This window comes from Cannabis sativa, chromosome 6 (genome assembly GCF_029168945.1).
Source record: "Cannabis sativa cultivar Pink pepper isolate KNU-18-1 chromosome 6, ASM2916894v1, whole genome shotgun sequence".
Lineage (NCBI taxonomy): Eukaryota > Viridiplantae > Streptophyta > Magnoliopsida > Rosales > Cannabaceae > Cannabis > Cannabis sativa.
The window spans coordinates 67,778,577-67,800,518 of NC_083606.1; the positions used below are offsets into that span (position 1 = coordinate 67,778,577).

General features: G+C 34.9%; 7 protein-coding genes across 8 annotated transcripts; 4 read left to right on the forward strand and 3 right to left on the reverse strand.

The window, feature by feature from the left end:
- The first annotated feature begins 383 nt into the window (after nt 1–383).
- Nucleotides 384–952, forward strand: LOC115724789 (auxin-induced protein X15-like). The gene is made up of 2 exons (XM_061118239.1): nt 384–391; nt 448–952. Exons 1-2 carry the CDS (start codon nt 384–386, stop codon nt 752–754), a joined length of 315 nt encoding a protein of 104 aa, XP_060974222.1. The 3' UTR covers nt 755–952.
- An 867-nt stretch (nt 953–1,819) lies between these two features.
- On the forward strand, nt 1,820–2,538 carry LOC115695450 (auxin-induced protein 15A-like). Its single transcript, XM_030622514.2, has one exon. It carries the CDS (start codon nt 2,090–2,092, stop codon nt 2,366–2,368), a length of 279 nt encoding a protein of 92 aa, XP_030478374.2. The 5' UTR covers nt 1,820–2,089; the 3' UTR covers nt 2,369–2,538.
- Nucleotides 2,539–5,632: 3,094 nt separating this feature from the next.
- LOC115724786 (auxin-induced protein X15) lies at nt 5,633–6,383 on the forward strand. Its single transcript, XM_030654136.2, has one exon. It carries the CDS (start codon nt 5,879–5,881, stop codon nt 6,182–6,184), a length of 306 nt encoding a protein of 101 aa, XP_030509996.2. The 5' UTR covers nt 5,633–5,878; the 3' UTR covers nt 6,185–6,383.
- A 1,100-nt stretch (nt 6,384–7,483) lies between these two features.
- On the reverse strand, nt 7,484–11,719 carry LOC115725753 (cytoplasmic 60S subunit biogenesis factor REI1 homolog 2). 2 transcript variants are annotated; one of them, XM_061117480.1, is made up of 5 exons: nt 11,386–11,719; nt 9,828–10,417; nt 9,567–9,736; nt 9,235–9,444; nt 7,484–9,138 (listed from the first exon to the last, which is right to left on the reverse strand). In XM_061117480.1, the coding sequence occupies exons 1-5, from the start codon at nt 11,492–11,494 to the stop codon at nt 8,979–8,981; spliced, it is 1,239 nt and encodes a 412-aa protein (XP_060973463.1). In that variant the 5' UTR covers nt 11,495–11,719; the 3' UTR covers nt 7,484–8,978. The 2 variants fall into 2 exon arrangements, with proteins under 2 accessions (XP_060973463.1, XP_030511216.2); XM_030655356.2 differs by having other exon boundaries at nt 9,828–10,421; nt 11,390–11,709.
- On the forward strand, nt 7,567–8,011 carry LOC133038896 (auxin-induced protein 15A-like). Its single transcript, XM_061117481.1, has one exon. It carries the CDS (start codon nt 7,567–7,569, stop codon nt 7,843–7,845), a length of 279 nt encoding a protein of 92 aa, XP_060973464.1. The 3' UTR covers nt 7,846–8,011.
- Nucleotides 11,720–14,148: 2,429 nt separating the features above from the next.
- Nucleotides 14,149–18,017, reverse strand: LOC115695451 (uncharacterized). Its single transcript, XM_061118240.1, has 4 exons — nt 17,482–18,017; nt 15,114–15,345; nt 14,707–14,973; nt 14,149–14,586 (listed from the first exon to the last, which is right to left on the reverse strand). Exons 1-4 carry the CDS (start codon nt 18,015–18,017, stop codon nt 14,149–14,151), a joined length of 1,473 nt encoding a protein of 490 aa, XP_060974223.1.
- Nucleotides 18,018–18,335: 318 nt separating this feature from the next.
- LOC133039363 (uncharacterized) lies at nt 18,336–19,199 on the reverse strand. Its single transcript, XM_061118241.1, has one exon. The coding sequence runs from the start codon at nt 19,197–19,199 to the stop codon at nt 18,336–18,338; it is 864 nt and encodes a 287-aa protein (XP_060974224.1).
- Between the last annotated feature and the right edge of the window lie 2,743 nt (nt 19,200–21,942).

Sequence of the window (21,942 nt, forward strand, 5' to 3'; positions counted from 1 at the left end):
TTGTCTGCCTAAAAAATTTTAACATTAAATTTGGTTAGCTGTAGTTATCATCTATTGGTGTCTAAATTCATATGATTAGGAGCTTAAGCGAGAAATAAGATCAATGAAGGTATCTTCAGAGCAGGGTATTGTAAGAGCTCCCATTGGATGATCGAATCCGAATTTCTCTTCAGCTTGACTTAGAAAGTCTTGGAATGAAGGTTGGTTCAAGTTTGCCACAGGGATCACAAATCTATTCAATCTACTTTCGCCACCAACATATACTGCTAAAAATCCTTTCGGAATACCTTTTGAGCTTGAAAAAGGCCTCTGAATGAGTTGCTTGGCATGAACTAAGCTTGCGAAGCGGAATCCCATTGTTGTGTTTAAACTAAGAAAGAAAGATGCAAAAGTGAGCTGAGATATCTAAGAAAAAACTTGCAAGCAGAGATATATTTAATATTTGAGAACTTGGGATGGTGTGCCAAGCATAGTTCCAGCAAAGAAATTGCTTCGACGATCTTTTTCCAATAATTCAAACAAAGAAGCCTCAATGGCAGTAGATGTTCCTAAAGGACATTTCGCAGTTTATGTTGGTGAGAATGAAAAGAAGCGTTTTGTTGTTCCTGTCTCATTCTTGAGCCAACCTTTGTTTCAAGAGTTGCTTACTCAAGCTGAAGAAGAATATGGATATGATCATCCAATGGGAGGCCTAACAATTCCATGCACACAACATGTGTTTGTCGATGTCATCTCCAATCTGAATGCTTCATGAAACTCAACAAAATTAGGCACATTCATTGCAACATTTTTGTAAAGTGAACAATGTCCATACAATATAGAACATTTTTTCATTTTAGATTTTTTTATTCTCTTTTTCTTGAGGAGTTAATTATGGCTCCCAGAATTAATGAGGACGTTATGGAACATGATTACAGAATACTATAAACAATTAATTTTCTATTTCTTTCAAGATTTTGCTATTAATTTTTGCCCAATTCACTTTTATTCATCTCAACATGCTTTAATCTTCAGAACTCCTAAAATTCTGCAGTAATTTGGCAAAAAAAATATTACTTTACTTGACAATTTAGTCACTTTCGGATTATGAATAATAATTACTAATCAAATTTATACGGTGAATAATGATTTATTGGTTATAATTATCAAGTTTGTAGAGGAATACTTACTAAAGCTTATCTGTTGCTGTGTTAATATTACAAAACAAAATTACCCCTTCAATCGGTTGATCTTATGCATTAATCCATGTGATTTATGGTCTAACTGATTTTCAAATTAATCAAAGTATATGGACATCAGTCACTTAGAAATTAAGTAAAAATTAGTGTGTTACGATATTCAATGTAAAAGAAAAATAAAATTTCCATTGACAAGTGTAGAAACAAAAGTCCAAGTTGAAGCTTAACTTGTGGTTTTGAACTATTCTTCATATCATATATTATTATTCATGATATTTAGGATTATATTCAAGAGCAGAACAAGCATAAGTTTTCTTATTTTACTTTTTCTCTCTAATATGATAAATAAATGGATCTACTGAACTAAGGAACAAAATTAGTGTGATTTGATTTAATCGTTCAAATCAACTATCAAAAGTAGTTTACTGATTTTGAATCTTCTTTCTTTTTCAGGATAAAATGTACTTCTCAGATAAATGTTAATTTCTGTGTATTTTCCCATTGAATGAAAATAAAAGGAAGGGCAGTACAAGCTGTACAGCTGGTACTGATATGATCAATTGGATGAGCAGATAAAGATTTTAAACAAAGGCTGCTTTGATTTCATATGGGGGCATGCCTTAGACATTTTTATACAAATTTGTGATCTGTGTTGGTGTGATGGGGTTGGGAATTGAAGAGCAAGAAATATTCAAGGAAATATGAAATTGTGATGAGTAGGAAGACAGTACCATGTGATTGCCCAATGGCTAATGCCTCCTCACCAGACCCCATTGACTCTTGAGTCTCCATTATTGGTTATATATACTCATCAAAACAGGTTCCTTAGCACCACAAGCCCTCACATTCTAAACCATCAAACTTTTCTTTCTTCCCTGTGATTTTTTCTTTCTTTGAAGAACTTTACAAAAATGGGTTTTCGCTTTGCTAGCTTAGTTCATGCCAAGCAACTCATTCAGAAACCTTTCTCAAGTACAAAAGATGTTCCAAAAGGGTACTTGGCAGTTTATGTTGGGGAGAAGAGAATGAAGAGATTTGTAATCCCTGTATCATTCTTGAACCAGCCATCATTCCAAGACTTGCTAAGTCAAGCTGAACAAGAGTTTGGATTCGATCATCCAATGGGAGCTCTTACGATTCCCTGCAATGAAGAGGCCTTCGTCGAACTTGTTTCTCACTTAAGCGCTTAACAATGAGAATGAGTTATTCAGAAATAGTAGAATAACTGCTAACAATACCACTGATTACTACAAATTTTTAAAGGCATAAATGCCAAAACCATGTACAAATTTTTCCTTGGAGACCAATAGTAAAGTCTCCAAGAATGATATAAATGATACAACTTCACTTTTTTCTTCCCTGATTTGTGTAGAATTTAATTTCTTCTGATATATTTTGATATAGAATCTTTATTTTTAGTCCAGTTTTGGTTCTACAATGACATGAATAGCAGCTCAGCTTGCAAAAATGAAAAGGACTAAAACAAATGTATGTTGTTTACAATATGAGTGGGAAAATGACCATTAATTCAAGGACACAAAATTAAAGAAATCATCCTCAAATTGGTCACTCTACTCATGAATAACATCTGTTTACATATAATTCTTGAACAAACCATCATTCGAAGACTTGCTAAGAGAAGCTGAAAAAGAATTTGGATTTGATCATCCAATGGGAGCTCTCAAAATTCCCTGCAATGAAGAACCCTTCATTGAACTCGTTTTTCTCTTGAAACTTCTAATGATAAGTATACAGAAATAGCATTGCAGTTGCAATTGCATTTATTTGTTCAATGATTGATATAGAATCATTATCCATTGTCAACAAATGTCTAAATCAACCATAACCACAAAATAACAGAATTTATTTTGTAAAATTCAGTTTAGAAAAGAAACAAAGAAAGAGATTTACACTTAGCTTTACTCTGTTTTCAAGGCCTTGTTGTTGTGAATACTTGATTTACTAATCCCAACTACAATAAGCAATGACAGATCTTGTAAACGATGACAGATGCACTCAATTTCTTAGTACTTAAGTTTGACTATCCTATGTATATTGCTGATTATACATATTCCATGTCAAGAATTTAATTTGTGCTGCAATATTTTGGGTTTAAAAGTGCCAAAATAGAATGAAGACCAAGGGTGCACAAGGATTCTAGATCAGAATCTTAAAGAAAAAGAGGTTCCAATCTCCAATCACATAAAATTCATGTAAGAAAATTTCTTAATATTCATTTGGATCATTCTTGGGGACAACATTTATTTTTTAAATCCCAAGGGAAAAATATTTACAAGAATTATAGGCATTTGTCTGCCTAAAAAATTGTTAACATTAAATTTGGTTAGCTGTATGCCTAAATTCATATGGTTAGGAGCTTAAGCAAGAAATAAGATCGATGAAGGCATCTTCAGAGCAGGGTATTGTAAGAGCTCCCATTGGATGATCGAATCCGAATTTCTCTTCAGCTTGACTTAGAAAGTCTTGGAATGAAGGTTGGTTCAAGTATGCCACAGGGATCACAAATCTATTCAATCTGCTTTCACCACCAACATAAACTGCTAAAAATCCTTTCAGAATACCTTTTGTGCTTGAAAAAGGCCTCTGAATGAGTTGTTTGGCTTGAACTAAGCTTGCAAAGCGGAATCCCATTGCTGTAATAAGAGTGTGTTTAAACTAAGAAAGAAAGATGCAAAAGTGAGCTGAGATATCTCAGAAAAAACTTGCAAGCAGAGATATATTTAATATTTGAAAATTTGAGAACTTGAGATGGTATTTTGATCCCAGTCTTGACTCTTGTGTGTGTATTTATAAAACCCTTGATAGGATTAGGATATGCAGGACAGACTATATGGATTGCATGCTATGTAGGTCTAGTGAGAGGCATATAGTTCTTGTGGAATCACATGGTATGATGGTATTGTGTTCCTCTGCAATTTTCTTGCTTTTCTTTCCCAGCCCCACCAACCAACTCATGAGATTATAAAAATTGCCATTAGATGTGTTAGGCATGTCCCATATCCACAAGGACACACATTTTCATATCAAAAGTGCAACAATTAGTAGTGTGATTTCATTACCTGATCCTACAAATAACATGATGACTAGCCTGGAATTGAAGGAAGATAAAGGCTGCAAATTGCAATTATTAGGATGGCAACTATGAAGACTTTTGACCACACAACTATATGAACATAAAACATAATAAGCATTGATGAGTAGGATGGCAATAGCATTTGATTTGTAAAGGACTATTCCTTTCAATAAACCCCATCTACATATATCCCATCATATCAAGGGGGCGTCTTCAAAGTGTGTATATATGCACATAAGATGGGATTCAGATTTCCAAGCATAGTTCATGCTAAGCACCTAATTCAGAGACCTTTTTCAAGTTCAAAAGATGTTCCAAGAGGAAATTTGGCGGTTTATGTTGGGGAAAACAGAATAAAGAGATTTGTGATCCCTGTGGCATATTTGAACCAGCCATTATTCCAAGACTTTCTAAGTCAAGCTGAAGAAGAATTCGGATTCGATCACCCAATGGGAGCTCTTACAGTTCCCTGCACTGAAGATGCCTTCATCGATCTTATTCTCGCTTGATTGCCTAATGATTGGCATTACACACTGATTATTGACAGTCTCTAACAAAAATTATTGTTACAATTTTGTAAGGAAGACATTGCCAATGCTATGTAAATATTTTTGCTTGGGGACCAAAAGTTAAGAATGTCCCTAAGATTGATAAAAATCAATACTACAACACTTTTTCTTCATTCAATTCTATTGGTTGATGTTTATTTTCTTGCCCATATCCTATTCTATTGTTTCAAATTTATAAGTTGTTGGATAAAAATGTAGATCAAGGACAAAATGTATTGAAGAACTTTACACTGAAGTATTAGAGTCATGCCAATTTCAATATTAAATTTAATTGTAGAATGAGTCTACATTTTTATTAAGTTTTCTTTCTTTCTTTTTGACCATATTTTGAGTCAAATACTTATAAGATTATTTAATCATTTTCAAAATTATATATATATATATATATGTTCTTAATAATTGAACCTTGAACCTTTAACTTAAATTGTTCTTAATAATTAATGTGATATACTTTTTTTTTTTGGCTGTGATAATTGACAAAATGAACCAACTATTTAAATATTGACTAGTGATAAAAAACTAAAAAAAAAACGTGATTGGGTTTGCAACTGTGCAATCAAAATCATTATTTTGCATTATCTTCATGTTTAGACATTACATGTGATTATGTATGCTAAGAAAATGTTTCTCAATAAACCACGTCAAAATGCCTATGAGCTTAAGTTGGATGTTAAAGAGTCATTCAAAGATAGTTGTTAGCAATAAACATGTTTAGGTCCAAAGCAACATCAGAGTCCTTGCAATGGACATGGTGTCTCCTTCATTAAATTGATAATAAAGAATAGTTGTAAGACAATACCATGTGATGTGATGATATCACTACCCCACTTCATATGCCTAACTCACTCTATCAACCACTCATTCAAACCAACACAAGATATCCTTATTCTACTTGGTTTCAAATATATATAAATAAGCATAACATTGCAAGCTAAACCACATCAAGCATAACCAAAGCTTTTCTACTTCCTTTGAGTTCTTCTCTCCATTCTTCATTCTCAACTATTCTTGTTCTTTCTCTACATTCATCAATCACTATGGGTTTCCGTGTGCCAAACATAGTTCCAGCAAAGAAATTGCTTCGACGATCTTTTTCCAATAATTCAAACAAAGAAGCCTCAATGGCAGTAGATGTTCCTAAAGGACATTTGGCAGTTTATGTTGGTGAGAATGAAAAGAAGCGGTTTGTTGTTCCTGTCTCATTCTTGAGCCAACCTTTGTTTCAAGAGTTGCTTACTCAAGCTGAAGAAGAATATGGATATGATCATCCAATGGGAGGCCTAACAATTCCCTGCACACAACATGTGTTTGTCGATGTCATCTCCAATTTGAATGCTTCATGAGACTTTAACAAAATTAGGCACATTCATTGCAACATTTTTGTATAGTGAACAATGTCAACACAATATAGAACAATTTTTTTCATGTTAGATTTTTTATTCTCTTTTTCTTGAGGAGTTAATTATGGCTCCCAGAATGAGGATGTTATATATGAAACATGATTACATAATATTATAAAAATGAATTTTCCATTTCTTTCAAGATTTTGTTTTTAATTTCTGTCCAATTCACTTCTTTTCATCTCAACGTGTTTAAATTATTAGCACTCTTAAGATGCTTTAGTAATAATTTCTTTCTTTACATGACAATACAGTCACTTTGGGATTGTGAATAATAATTGCTAATCAAATTTATACTGTGAAAAGTAATTTATTGCTATAATTATCAAGTTTCTAGATCTACCAAAAGGAGGGATACTTACTAAATCTTATTTGTTGCTGTGTTAATATTACAAAGCAACATCACATGGTTGGTATGTCAGTTGGTGCTTCTAATCAACATATAATCCCTTAAGTAGGCCATGAAAGATGTGGCTATATGAAACTGTAAAAACTATATGAGTGGCTCTTATCCATAACTCCATGTGATTTATGGACCTACTGATTTTTCAAATTAATCAATGTTTATGGATATAAGTCAGACATTAAGTAAAAAGTGTGTGCTACAATGTTTTTTGCCATGAATTGAGTGTAAAAAAAAAACTTGGTTTTGAACTATTCTTCATATGATAAATGTAGAGTATTAGATCAAGAAAAGCCTTCATTTCTTTAATTATCTTTTTTTTTTTAATTAACATGATAAACAAATGGATCTAATTGAACTATAAAAAGTACATTACTGATTGGAATCTTCTTGTTTTTCAGGATAAAGTACTTTCTAGATCAATATTATTTTGTGTGTATTTTTTATCCTTGAAAACCACTAAAAGATAGCCAGGGGCAGTACAAGTTGTATGACTGATAATGATATGATCCAATTATAGAGTAGATAAAGATTTTACAGCCAATACTTTTTTAATTATTAATTTCAATATGAATATGAGCGTGACCCTTGAAATTGGGACAAGTCTTAGACATATTCATACAAATTTTGTGATCTGAGTTGGTGTGCTCTGTGGTGGGGTTGGGAAATGAAGAGAAACAAAACTATAAAGAAATATTATGATATGAAAGAAAAGGAAGACAGTCCCATGTGATTGCCCAATGGCTAATGCCTCCACACCAGACCCCACTTCACTCTTGAGTCTCATCTGTCCTACAGAATTATTGGTTATATATACTCATCAAAACAGGTTCATTAGCACCACAAAGCCCTCACATCCTAAACTATCAAACTTTTCTTTCTTCTCTGTGATCTTTTTCTTTCTTTGAAGAATTTTACAACAATGGGTTTTCGCTTTGCTAGCTTAGTTCATGCCAAGCAACTCATTCAGAAGCCTTTCTCAAGTACAAAAGATGTTCCAAAAGGGTACTTGGCAGTTTATGTTGGGGAGAAGAGAATGAAGAGATTTGTAATCCCGATATCATTCTTGAACCATCCATCATTTCAAGACTTGTTAAGTCAAGCTGAACAAGAGTTTGGATTTGATCATCCAATGGGAGCTCTTACGATTCCCTGCAATGAAGAAGCCTTCATTGAACTCGTTTCTCGCTTAAACACCTAATGATGAGTAAACAGAAATAGAAGATAACTGCTAACAATATAGATTGCCACAATTTTGTAATTAAGGCATGTTATGCCAATACCATGTACATATTTTTTTTCTAGAGGACACAAAGTAAAGTCCCCAAGAAATGATACAAATGAATACAAATTCACTTATTCTTCAATTATTAGTTACAATTTGTTTTCTTCCTCATATATTCTGCTAAGAATCTTACTTTATGTATAATTTATTTTTAGTCGACAGTTAAGTGTGAGGAGAATAATGTGTAACTAAAAAATATACTTTTTGGTCTAGAGTTAGATAGATAAATGGACTTATTGTTTGATCCTTTGTACGAATGGGCTGCTAAGGTATCTCTTCAATTAATCTGAAATATTAATGGAGAATAGTTAGGAAGACAATCCCAACTGATCCCTCTTGGCCAATGTAAAGATTAATCGAGAGAGAGAACGAATTGAATGGACTGATCTTATTGAATTGAGAAATTGAGAGTAGTATTTATACTAGTACAAGTGGTTACAAGTAACCAATTACTTAAGCTAAACAACTAATTAACAGTTTAACATAATACTTAACTACTCTAACTAATCTTTAACTAAAGAGTAGTTAGTTGTACTAACAGTATTCTCAATAGTCCCCCTCAAACATATTCGGCTTTGGAAGCAACAGGAAGTTTGGCTCTAAGAAAATGAAGCCTTGAGCTTGGGATTAGCTTGGTTAAACACTCTGCCAATTGATCGATTGCTTGAACATGTTTAACTTTGATGAGTGGCTGAAGTATCTTAACATTCTTGTTTGTAATTTGATGCATGGAAAAATAGTTAGTAATTATACGGAAAACAATATATTTTTAGTAGTTAATGTTTAAAATGAAAAAAATTTAGTAATTACAGACAATTCTTAAAGAGCCATAAAAATTAAAGAGTAATTAGAACTCCTCAATGATTTTCATTGTGTAATTACATTGCCAGTGTAATAATCTCTAAATCAATTACACACAAATTCAATTACACAATTTCCATGTATTTTAATTGTTGTGCACATCCATCCTATTTTATTTTATTTTCTTTTCTCTTTTCAAAAAATGATGTCTATTTTTCATTTATTATTAATTGTCGTACAATGATGAACTAATATGTGCAATTCTTAGGAAGATTCCTAATAACATTACTCTTCATTCCCATCTTACTTCGCATGGCCTCAACTCCTGTTCTATTCATTTCCTTCATCACTTTCATCCTCACCATATTGTCTCTTGATTGCACAGTCGCCAGTCCCATGCTCTTGTACCTGAAAGCCAACATTCAAGAAATCTTCTTTTAGTTGTCGGTTCACACAACGGAGAACGGCCATAGATAGGCAATGTAGAAGAAAAAGAAAGCAAACCTTGAGGCCAGGGCGGCTGATATGGCCTTATCATGCATTGGTGATGGGCGTGGTTTCTGGCGATAGTAACGCAAGAAATCCCGGGAACCAAGTGTTTTGCTTGAAACTCCATTGCTAGATCTTCTTGTTATAAGGAGCTCAGGCCCAGCAAGTTCCACAGCATTGGTTTCACCTGACACAACCAGTTGGTTACCATCCTCATCCATATAGCTGTATCAAAATAGATAAAACAAGCATCCCGATTAGATACAATCTAACAAATCACAAAAACATAACGTTCGACAGATACATAAGCAGAACTTCGGAGTTATGAGAAAGGAGGAGAAAAAAACCTGCTGCTGTAATCATAGAACTCTTCTAGCTCGAGTTCCTCATCATCACCGCCGTCACCATAGTGTACTTTGCAATGGCTTTTCGCAATCATATGCTTCCTAACTGCTTCCAAGCTGCTAAAGCGGTGGCATCTATCATTACAGTACAAACACATGAAATCCCTTTTGACCTGAAAATATAAAAAGGAATCAAAGTGAGAGAAATTTCTTAAAGAAATAATCGGTATAAAAGGAAAGAATTTTTTTTTTTTAGGATGGTACCATTAGGCCAAGATAAGTAAGAAAGCCTTTAGGATCCTTCAAGTACTCAACATCAGGAATGAAGAATCCATGATGTTTGTGCATGTGAACTATGCAGCTCTCTAGGTTATCATGCTCTAAGTCACACATAAAGCAACAAGACGGATCCAACTCATCAAAGTCTTCATCATCATCCTTTTCGTCCATGTCTTCATCAGGACCATGCTCATCAACATTCAAGCCAGTCAAAGACTTTGCAGCTTCACCAATCAATTCTTCCTCAGGATCAACCTCCTCCCACTCACCTTCACTCTCATCTTCACTTTCTTCATTAGGAGCATCATTTTGCAGAGGAGCCTTATTCACAACACGACGTGGCAACGGCTTGATGATCGCCATGTCCTCCTCTTGACTATTGACCCCTTGAGAAGAAGCCTTCAGTATGTGATTTCGTGATTTGAGATGCTCAGCATGAGCCTTGGAACTTCTATACCCTTTGCCACAAAGACCACAGCTGTAGAGCATTGGGGGTTCGCTTAACTTGTTTTTCTCCTGAGCCAGAGCAGCTTGTCTAGCCATAAATAATACTTCTGTAACCCCAGGGACCCCAGCTATCTGATACAGGTTTAGTAGCCAAAAACATAACTAGTTATAAACAACATTATGTAGTTCATTGTAAAAACACCACATTGAAAAGCAACCAAAAAACTCAAAGCAAATTAACTCAATTATAATTACATGGGAATTTCCAAACTCACTCCTAGAATAAACAAATTATTCCAAATTACGTAATTGGTTTGTAATTAGAGTTCAAAGTTGAAACTTCTTTTTTTATTTATTTTGGAGAATGAACGAATTTATATTCATTGATGGTAATTGCCAAGAAACACAAGAGAATAGAGATAGCCTTCAAACAATATGGTAGCTCAAGTTTTAGATTTTTTAAATAAAATATTAATCAAACAGATTATAAATATTTCAATAACTAATCCTAAGAAAATATATTACGATACGGTAAGGGTTTCATTTTGCTTTATATGGTTTTTCCGTGCTAATCATAAGTTTGGATAATTTCTTAGATATTTCATGAGATTACAATGTGTGATTTGATAACAATTAAATTCGATAAATGATAGATTTATCTATTATAATCACACTGATTTTGTTTATAAAGTGAAACGTAGAATCACAATACACAAGAATGAAAATGGAACTAGAAAAGGATGAGAACCAAAATGTAAAACTATGTTCAAAGCCAAACTCTTTCTTTACATAATAAAATCCATAATCTGCTAAAACAAAAATTATGAAATGGGCAAAAGAAAGAATCTTTAAACTAAAAACTAAGTTCAAAAATTTAATATGTTTAAGATGTGAGAATCACCACCAGCATCGGTTCAAATAGGTACAGGGTATGGTTTCATGTAAATAATTATTGAGGAATCGAAAACCCAATTAACAGGAAAGAAATGCTAATTCTGTAAGAGTACAATTTAAAACCCTAGAAAATTAACAAAATTTGATGAAAATAAGGAAAAGGGTAAGTATGTTTGGTTCAAGGGAAACTTTTTGAACATACGAACCTTGCGCTTGAGATTGTAGCGGTGCCATTCAGACTTGTAATGGAACTTTTGCTCAGAATCGTCGTTGAATTCTTTGTTGCAAGCGTTACATGCTAAGCCCGACATTATTATCAGATAAGCTTCTCTCTGTATTTTCTTCTGAAGATAGTGAAGAAAATGGAGAAACTTGGCGTAGGGTTTAGGAAGAAGAAGAAGAAGATTAGTAATATGGAAAAATCAGGTTTCTTTGAGGCAGCTTTTCTCCGATTTTTTTTTTTAAAAATCATATAAAGTAGACGCCCTTAAAATGGATGGGATGGATGCTCTAGCTATTTTTCAGCATATTAAATTAGGCAATTAACGGTAAAATAGATATATTGATGCACCCCTATCTGTTTTAGCATCAGAAATAATTTTTTAGTTAATTTTTTTCTCATGGTCATGTACGTTATAGTTATTTAACAAATCCTGCAAAATTTTAAGAAATTTGAAAAAGTTTAACACGCTGAAAACTATGTTCAAACAGTGTGTTGCACGCGTGACTATTTTATTTTGTACGCGTGTAAAATAGACTGTTTGAACATTGTTTTCTATATTGTAAATTATTCCAATTTTTTCAAAATTTTGTAGGATATCTTAAATAGCTATAACGTACATGAATATGAAAAAAAAAAATTAGACTAAAAAATTCTTTTGGATGACGAAACAAGTTAAGGGTGCATCAGTATATCCCTTTTAAGGGTGTGCATTATAGAATCACCCTACATTATATAACTTTATCATACAATATATAAATAATTTAATTTATTTATTTTCATATAATTATAGATTTTATTTATTATGAAAAAAATTATTTTTAATTTATCATACAATGTATAAATAGTAAGTATTTTAATATTGTTGGATTTATTCTCACTCATTATTATAGTTAATGAATGATGTTATATTAATAATTATTTTATATTTATATATAATTTTAAAAATTAACCATTATTACAAATATTAAAAGTTTATATTTAGATTAAATCACTATATAATTCTCCCATATAAAACCATTATTCAAATACATACTATATCTAAATACAATATACTCAATTTTAAACATTTAGTTATTTTGTTTTTTTTTTTATTTATTTACAAGTGTTTTCTTTTAATTTATATTTTTTGTATTATTATTTGTGTTATAAATGTATGCAAATTTTTTTTGTTTTTATTTTGTTGATATATTATCACATTTTTGTTTATTATAAAATATATGATTATCAATATGATTTTTTATTTTTTTGAACAGAGTTATAAATAATTTTTATTTTTTTCATAAATAACTTTGTGTTCATTAGGTAAATTATATACCTATATACTTATCAACAATTTATATTTTATTTTTTCTAATTAAATAATGTTTGAAGTTTATAAAGTTATCTTTGTTTTTTTTATGTAAGAACTGTTTTTCAATATATAAATTCGTTCACTAACTCATTAGAATATAATCAACATATAGAAAATAATAGAAAATAATAGAAAAAAAATATATATTTATTTTAGTATAATATAAATATTAATTATGTCTATTTTTATGTTTACAATTATAATAAACATACCAATAATATAAAATATTTTGTATGTATATATGTGTTTATTTTATTTTCTATTAATTAAACGTACTAATTTAATAAACAAAATAATAATATTCACATAGGTTTATAATATCACCCTATGTGTGTCATGTTTATTTTTTAGTAATTTTTTAGAAAGTAAATAATATATATAAAAATTGTTTGTCTTTTACTTTTTCTTTGTTTATTGTGTCATGTTTATTTTTTCTAATTAAATAATATTTGGAGTTTTTTTTTGAAAAATAAACGTATTATCATAAAACGAAATAGTTAGACCTCATGGTCATTACAGAATAAGTTCTCCGGTAAGGAGGAAACCGAAATATGGTCGTTCAAATGGTGGGTAAAAGCCCACTTAGCCACATTGTGGGCAACAAAATTACAGGATCTACTAACATTAATAAAATTACAACTAATAAACGAGGGAGAAGACTTAGAGCAAAAAGAGACATAGTTCTCAACAGCCCAATGAGACTCCTTCCCATTGAGCGCATTGATGACTAGTCTCGAGTCACTTTCCACTATTACGAATTTGGATCCCATTTCTAACGCCACCGAGACAGCTAAACAACAAGCCGCAGCCTCTCCACAAAGCGCATCCGAGAAGTCTAACTGAGTCGAGTGAACCCGGATCACCTCACTCAGGTGATTCCTTGCGACAACTGCGATACACATACTCTCCAAGCCCACTCTAACATCACAATTAAGTTTAATCCAGTCCTCAGGCGGAGGAGCCCAAGACTCCCGCCGAATCTGATCATGATCAGGCAAGATAGTGGGATGAATATCTGCAAATGAGTAACAAACAGAGTCAATGCATTTTTTCACATCAGGCAGACAGTCATTGTGAACCACCTCGTTTCTTGTCCTCCAGATGGTGTCGACTACAATTGAAGCATAAAGAAAGACCTCTTCAGCTTGTATACCCCTGTCCTTGAGACTCCAAATAAACTTAACCCAGTCCCACATGCGAATGTCGTTATCACACACCGGGTAGATACCCCAAGGCAAAGATCTCCAAACATGTGACGCCAAATCACAAGTAAGAAACAAGTGTTCGATAGATTCCTCCCTTAATCCACATAGCCGGCAAGTCATAGTCTCAATCTGAAACCTGCTTCTGATTATAGATCTAACAGGGAGTGCGTTGGACAGGATGCACCATCACAAAATCTTATGTCGCTCCAAAATTTTGCTATTCCATAGTTTATTCCACACAGATGGAGCCACCTCACAATGAGGCTCTCTTTCCAAAGCTTGAGTTAAATAGGTCGATTTGCAAGATAATTGCCCATTACTCTCTAAAGTCCAAATCCATCTATCCTCACCTTGCCCAGAAGGGTTGCCATCTTTTAAGATAGCAGAGACAGTATCATGGTCAAATAGGCTTCTTAATTTGTTAACATCCCATCTGCCACACGTTAATAAGAGATCGGCCACATAGATGTGACCCTGAGTGCCATTACCAATCGGTTTCGAAATGAAACCTTTTAAATGAGGAATCCAGGGATCCCTCCAAATGATCGTATCCCTCCCATTGGCAACCTTCTTGCAAACTCCTTTCTGTAAGGTTGCATTGGCTTTCACAACGTTCTTCCAAAACTAGGAATCAGAATCCTTATAATTACAGCTGAGAAAATCATTTCCTTTAAGATACTTGGCCTCCAAGATCTTACAACAAAGAGATTGACATCCATTTAAGAGTTTCCACCCCCATTTTGCCAGGAAAGCCTGATTCATTTCTTTAGATTTTCGAAATCCCAGGCCACCCCGAGATTTAGGAAGGCAAAGTTTGTCCCACGCTCTGAGATGAAGACCACGATTACCTTTCTCAAAACCCCACCAAAAGTCCCTCACCAAACCATCTATCATGTTGACAAGACGATTAGAAAGTTCGGTAGTTTGCATAGTATAGGTAGGCAAAGACAAACCCACAGATTTTATGAGTGTAGCACGGCCCACCTTGGATAACGTCTTTACCTTCCATCCCTGCAATTTAGATGTGAGATTGTCCAGGATAAAGTTGAAATCAGCATCCTTCTGTCTTGATCTGAACTGGGGAAGTCCCAAGTATTTGATGACACCCTCTGGAGAATTAACCCCCAGGGCTCCTTAATACCTCTTCTTACACCATTGGGAGTATTCTTACTGAAAAAGATTGACGTTTTAAGCTTATTCACTTGTTGTCCAGACCAAGAGCAGAACTTTTCAAGACAATCCCATAGACCTTTTGCCTCATTCAGATTAGCTCTACCCACCAGGATAAGGTCATCCGCAAAGAAAACATGGGATAAAACCGGTCCACTTCTACTCAATCGAATGCCCTTAATAGTGCCCAAACCAAGATCCTCTTCCAAAAGCCTAGATAAAACATCAGCAGCACATATAAATAGGTAGGAAGAAAGCGGCTCCCCTTGTCACAGACCGCATGTAGGATTAATCTTACCAACTTGACCCCCATTAAGACAAATATTCAGAGAAGTGGTAGTTATACACTGAGACACCCAGCCGCAGAATTTCTGAGGAAAGCCATAGCTCGAGAGAACTGTTGGAAATTATTTTACCAGGATCTTAGATCTACTCACAAGTATGTTGATTAACACCCTAAATATGAACTTTCTAAAACGATGAAATAAACACGTATAAAGTTTAAGAAACCTTACATTGGGTGCAGCGAAATTAAATGACTCCTTCCGTTCAGATATCTAGCCCTTGATTCCTTTCTGTAGCAGAGCATTATCAATATCTGAACCTGGATCTCTTTCTCTGAATCTTTGATGCTGAAACTCCTTCTTCCTGAAAGTCTTTCTTCACGATCTTCCTCACTATGGTTGAGGTATCACTTGCTGTGTGTGGGCACTACTCATACACTAAGAATTTCGAAATCTCAATGAGGAAGAGAGAGAGAGAGTGGGTTCGGCCAAAGATAGGGAGAGAGAAGGCTCAGGTTTTTCTCTGAAGGAAAAATAGAAAATTTTAGTGTAATTTTCCTGAAGCCTTCACTATCTATTTATAGCATTCCACTAGGGTTAGGTTTGAATTATTTGGCATTAAAATAATGAAAATATCAGTTTAAAAATTCAAACCAAGTGGCCGGCCATGTACAGTAATGGGCCTTACTTGGATTTTGCAGTTTTCTTAATTCTACATCTGATTTTCTCAAAAACGCCAATTTTCTAATTCAACCATTTAAATGCCAATTCTAACTATTTAATAACTATAAATAATTATTAAATAATATTATCATTTATCATATTTATTAATTGAACCATACAAAGTATCATAATTAACAAATATGCCCCTATACACTCTTTCTTTACAATTTCGCCCTTACTTAGTGAAAAATTCACAAATAGACATAGTCTAATTTGAGAATTATAATTGATTAATCAAAACCAATTATATGAGTCTTACAAGCAATATTATCTCAACTAGTGCGGGGACCATGCGTCTATATAACCGAGCTTCCAATAAGTAGATCAAGAATTTAGCACTAAAATTCACTAACTTATTAATTCTTCGTTGAATCCACGCATAGAACTTAGAATTGCACTCTCAGTATATAGAATGCTCTATATGTTCCACCATATAGATGCATCATTAGTTATCCATTGTTATAATCCTAATGTGATCAATGATCCTCTATATGAATGATCTACACTGTAAAGGGATTAGATTACCGTTACACCCTACAATGTATTTTATCCTTAAAACACTTGACCCCGTATAAATGATATTTCAGCTTATGTGAAATGAGTACTCCACCATTTATGTTTGTTTGGTCAAGCTCGAAGGAGATCATCCTTTGCTTACTATTCGCCAGATAGAAGCTATAGATTCCATGTTTATGCTAGCGCTCCCACTCAATTGCACTACCGTGTTCCCAAAATGTACGTATCACCCCGACCTAAAAGTAGGCTTAACTAACAAATCAAAGAACACGAATAGCCTCCTGAGATTGAGCCTAATCATAACAGGATTAAGATCATTTGATCTAGGATCAACTAGGCGATATTGACTTGAATAGATATTACGGTAAGTTTAATAAATCTAAGTCAAAGTTCAATATCGGTCCCTTCCGATGCATACTCCATGCATCCAACCTGAGCTTTACTTTAACCAATGCTCTGGAAAGAACATAGCACTTCTCCAAATGCAAGTAAACTCTGTTGTAGATTATCATATCAGTAAAACCCTATGTATGATAAATCTAGGAAACTTTATTCACATAGTCATGTTTACTTTCCAATGTGTTGACGGCACAATAAACATGATCAAGTATGTGAAAAGGGTTTCAGATGAATTGATACATTATGTACATATAATCATGAAATAAATCATGTGAACCATGCAACATTAAATGTTATTTCTAATCTATATTAATAAGTAAATCTGATTATATTATTTAGGGCATAAAATCCAACAAGAACATGATCAATAAATCTCCAGCTTAATCTATCATAGGCTTTAACAAGATCAATTTTTATTGCAAAAAACCCTTCTTTGCCTCGTTTCCTATTAAACGAGTGGATGATTTCTTGAACAATGACATTGTTATCCTGAATATTTCTACCCGGGACAAAGGCAGCTTGAGTGGGATGAATGAGGCTAGGTAAAATAGGTTTAACCCTATTGGCCACAATTTTGGATATAACCTTATATACCACATTACAAAGTGATATAGGCCTAAAGTGATTAGGTCTCTTCGGGTTCTGGACTTTTGGAATTAGAACAATATTCGTGGCATTAATGCCCTTGTGCATTTTGCCATTCACAAAGAAATCAGAAACTGCTTCACAAAAATCATCTCCAACAGCCTCCCAGTAATGCTTGTAAAAAAGCACTGACATCCTGTCCGGTCCCGGCGCCTTATGATTGTTCATATCAAAGAGGGTTTTCCTAATTTCATCAAACGAAAGAGGCTGGATGAGCTCGTCCTGATCCACTTGAGATATCCTCTCTTGAAATAAATGTCTACAATCAAATCCCTGTCCATCATCAGGCCTCAAGAATATATTAGAGAAGAAATTCATGAATTCCCGTCCGATTCATTCTCGATCAGTAATCCAGACATTGTTCCGATCCAGAATACTCTCAATGGCATTTCTTCTTCCTTTAATAGCAGCGGAGAGGAAAAAAAATTTCGAGCACTTGTCACCTTCTTTCAGCCGAGAAATTCTAGCCCGTTGCTTCCAATAAATTGCTTTTCTGGCCAAAGTCTCATTCAGGGAGCACCGAATATCACGTTCCGTGTTCCAATCCCTCTCTCCCGCCGGTAAACGCTGCAACTGATCAAGTTGTTGTTCCAGTTCCTTTATGGTCAAGTCCATTTTACCATATTGCAATCGATTCTAATTGAGAAGAGCAACACGAGTCGCTCCAACTTTCTTGTAGACTCGCGCTGGGGCCCAAGGGTGAACAACCGACACCCACGCATTGGTAACCACCAGTTTACTCCTTACATCTCTTGTCCAACCTTCCTCAAATCTGAAGGTTCTTTTAAATTTCGGCTCCACCCCACTCGAGAGAAGACAAAGAGGCCTATGATCAGAATTACAAGTCTGGGAGGAGCAAAGAATAACTTTAGGGAATAGATTCAACCAAGCTCCATTAATCAAACCTTTATGGAGTGCAGATTTCACATGGCTCCTACCAGAACGGTGATTATCCCAAGTCATCTTATCACCTTGAATGGGCATATTAATAAGGCCTCTAGAATCCACAAGGTCGGTAATAAAGGGGATAAAGGGGTCTCTACCCGAGGATCCTTCCCGTTCTGAGCTACTTAAAACAAAATTAGTATCTCCCAATATCAACCAGGGCCCGCCAAACCTATCCCCATAGTCCATCAGCTCAGACCAAAACTTCTTCTTAGCATTTTGGTAAGGAGGGCCATACACACACGAGAGGAGCCAAGGGTGTGACGGAGGATCCGAATAAACAAGACCAGTGATATGGTTATGAGAGCAATCTATACACTCAAAATCAAATCCAAACTTCCAAGCCAAGAGAATTCCCCCAGCTATACCAATAGGCGGCACAATAATATTAAAATAAAAGTGGAGTGATTTTAGCATACGTACCAGAGGTGTAGCATCCACTTTAAGCTCGAATAGGAAGACAAAATCAGGGGTGCGAGCTCTAATCAGGGACTTTAGTTCAAGAACTGTAGAGGTCTGCCCTAACCCTCTACAGTTCCAAGCAATGCCTCTCATAGCTCCTGTGGAGGAGATATGACATTCTCCTCCACAGGGATTTGCGAGCGCACAAACAAGCTGGAGCCAGATTCCTCAATCATAAACGGACCCAACAGATGGTTCCTCGAAATTCCATAGTTGCAGCTCGGGGAACTGGAGATATCATCACATGGCTCTTCAGAAAGTTCTTCATAAGCCACCTTGGATTCAGAGTCCCGTTCCTTTGTATCCCACTGAAAATCTCTAACAACTTCTGGGAGCCTTCTAGAAAATTTATGAGGTCGAGAACAAAGCGAAGCCGAACCTTCAAACTTCCTTTTTTTAAACAGCGTAGTTCTCTCATTAGTATCCGAGGTGGGCTTCACACCAGTGACACCTCCCAGCTTTTTTATTTCAAATAAGTCCATCTTCCCAAAATTTTTAAGATCATAGAGCAACTTTCCTTGGGCTTGAAAAAACTTTGATAAAGCCATCTCCTCATCTTGCCTAGGTTCGGCTTTATGGCCCCATAAATTATCCATAGAAGTGCCCTTATTTACTAAAGGCCCATCTCTCCCCATAAAGGTTACTTCTTCTCCAGGAAACCCACCAAACCGAACCTCAATAAATGACTTGATTGGGCTCACAAAATCACCTCCATAAATAAACTCTTGACTACTTCCAACCCCAGGCCTAACGACACGGTTGGGAGAAGTCACAAGCCCAACCAAAACACACGGCCCATTACCCCTCTTAAAACCAACAACTTCCTCCTTTAAATCCAACTTCTGAGGCCCACCCACATCAATCAACCTCTCCATAGGCCCACTTGCCACTTTATCCAAAAGTACTTGATGTGGCCCACAAACCCATGAGTCAACCCCAGTACAAATAACGTTAGAGACCAATGGGTTTGTCAACTCAAATCTGGGTAAAGACACAAAATTCTTTTCCCCATCATTCAAAAATAGACCAACCTTATTACCAATTCCAGAAATCCTCCTATCACGCTCGGCTGGCAAAAACTTGGGCACCCAAACCTGTTGCAAACCATGGCCATGCCCAGACAAAAAACGACTTGTCACTGTCTTCAACCGTCTTGAACCACGAAACACGCTGGACGACAAACGACCTTGAAGCCGAACCTCGGCACCACCCACGACCTTGACGGACGACAGACCACCCCGAGAGACACCGCCAGCCGTATTAACAGAGGGCAAGACCAAGAGAGGCTTCGAACTCACACCAGAAAACTCATCATGGTACCTAGAAGTTGTAGACATCCAAGGACCAATCAAAGGAACAGAGGTTCCTTCAAAATTCTCCACAATAACCGGAGAAGACAATGTACAACCCCTCCTCTGGTGGCCCAAGCAGCCACATATATAACAAACAATGCCCATCTTTCCATATTTTATTTGATCCACCGTTTGACCCCAGATAGATATCAAAGAACCGACCAGATACCAGTGGGGTATGAATGTTAATATCAATTAGAACTCTAAGAAAGCCACCCCAATATACTGGTTTATCCTCATCCCAGTCCACTTTAACACCGTTTCCAATCATATCTCCCAATCGATTACCATTGGAGATTGAGTGTGTAATATCCCAGAAAATAAATAATATTTAAATGGACATATTTTATTAAATATGTAATTACTTGGGAAATGAAGTAGGATTATGATCTTACTTAGGTAAATTGTTGAGAAATTATTTAATGAAATACGTTATTTTTGGACCCGGCAATTGTGGAAATTTAGCTATGTGGTTAGTAATGTCACGACATTAAATGAAAGAATTATTTTGAGGATATCCCGGATTAAGTTAGAATTTTATTAGAATGTCGGATTGGGGAATTAGTAAAATTACCAAAATGCCCCTAAGGTTTTTTTTTAAAAAAAATTATGTGAGGGGGGTAGATTAGCAAATTCAATGGAACCCTTTTTTTTTCTTTTTGACTTTTCTTTCATTTTTTTAAGCTGCCTATTATTTTAAAAAAAAAAAAAAAAGGAAAGAAAACCCTTATTTAAAGAGTTTCCTTCCAAGGCAAGAAAATATTTTCAAAAAAATCAACACCAAGCTTCTTTTCTTCTTCTCCTTCTGCAGAGCCCTAGGAGCAGCTTGGAACCAGGTGAAACTCATTTTATTTCATCCACTCTTGAGCTAATCTAAGCCCTAGAAGCTAGCTAAGTGAAGGTATGATTTTCTACTCTTCTCTTGATTGGTTTTCTTGAGTTTAGTATAGGTTTTGGTGAAGGTTTTCAATGAATTCTGAGCTGGGGTATAAACTGGGGGTAAGGTAGGTTCTTAGGGTTGAATTGGAACTTGTTTGAATGAAAATTGAGTGAGGTTAATGGCTGGTTGAAATTGGATATGGTTGTTGAGAGAAAATTTAGTTTTTCTTCACTTTGAAGTGTGATTTTGAGCAAATTGATATATTGTATTGAAATGGTTGTTTGGTTATGTTATAATTGCCATAATATACTGTTCTGGAAAGTTTGGTTAGGTTTGGTGGAGGTTTGATTGGTTTTTGGGGTGAAAAACCAGAAATCACCATGGCTGCCAGGAAAAAAAGGCAGGCCGTTTTTCTGAGTGTCTGAAAAACGGCCGACCGTTTTTCCCAGGAAAGGGGGATTTTGGGTTTTTCTCCTCAAGTCCGATCTGTTTTGGGGTGTCTTTCGGAGTGGAATTCAGGGTGTTTTAGAGATGGTTAAGCTAGTTTGATCTGGGGGAAAGTAGGGTGTGTTCGATTGTGAGAATAGTTGATTATCAGAAATTT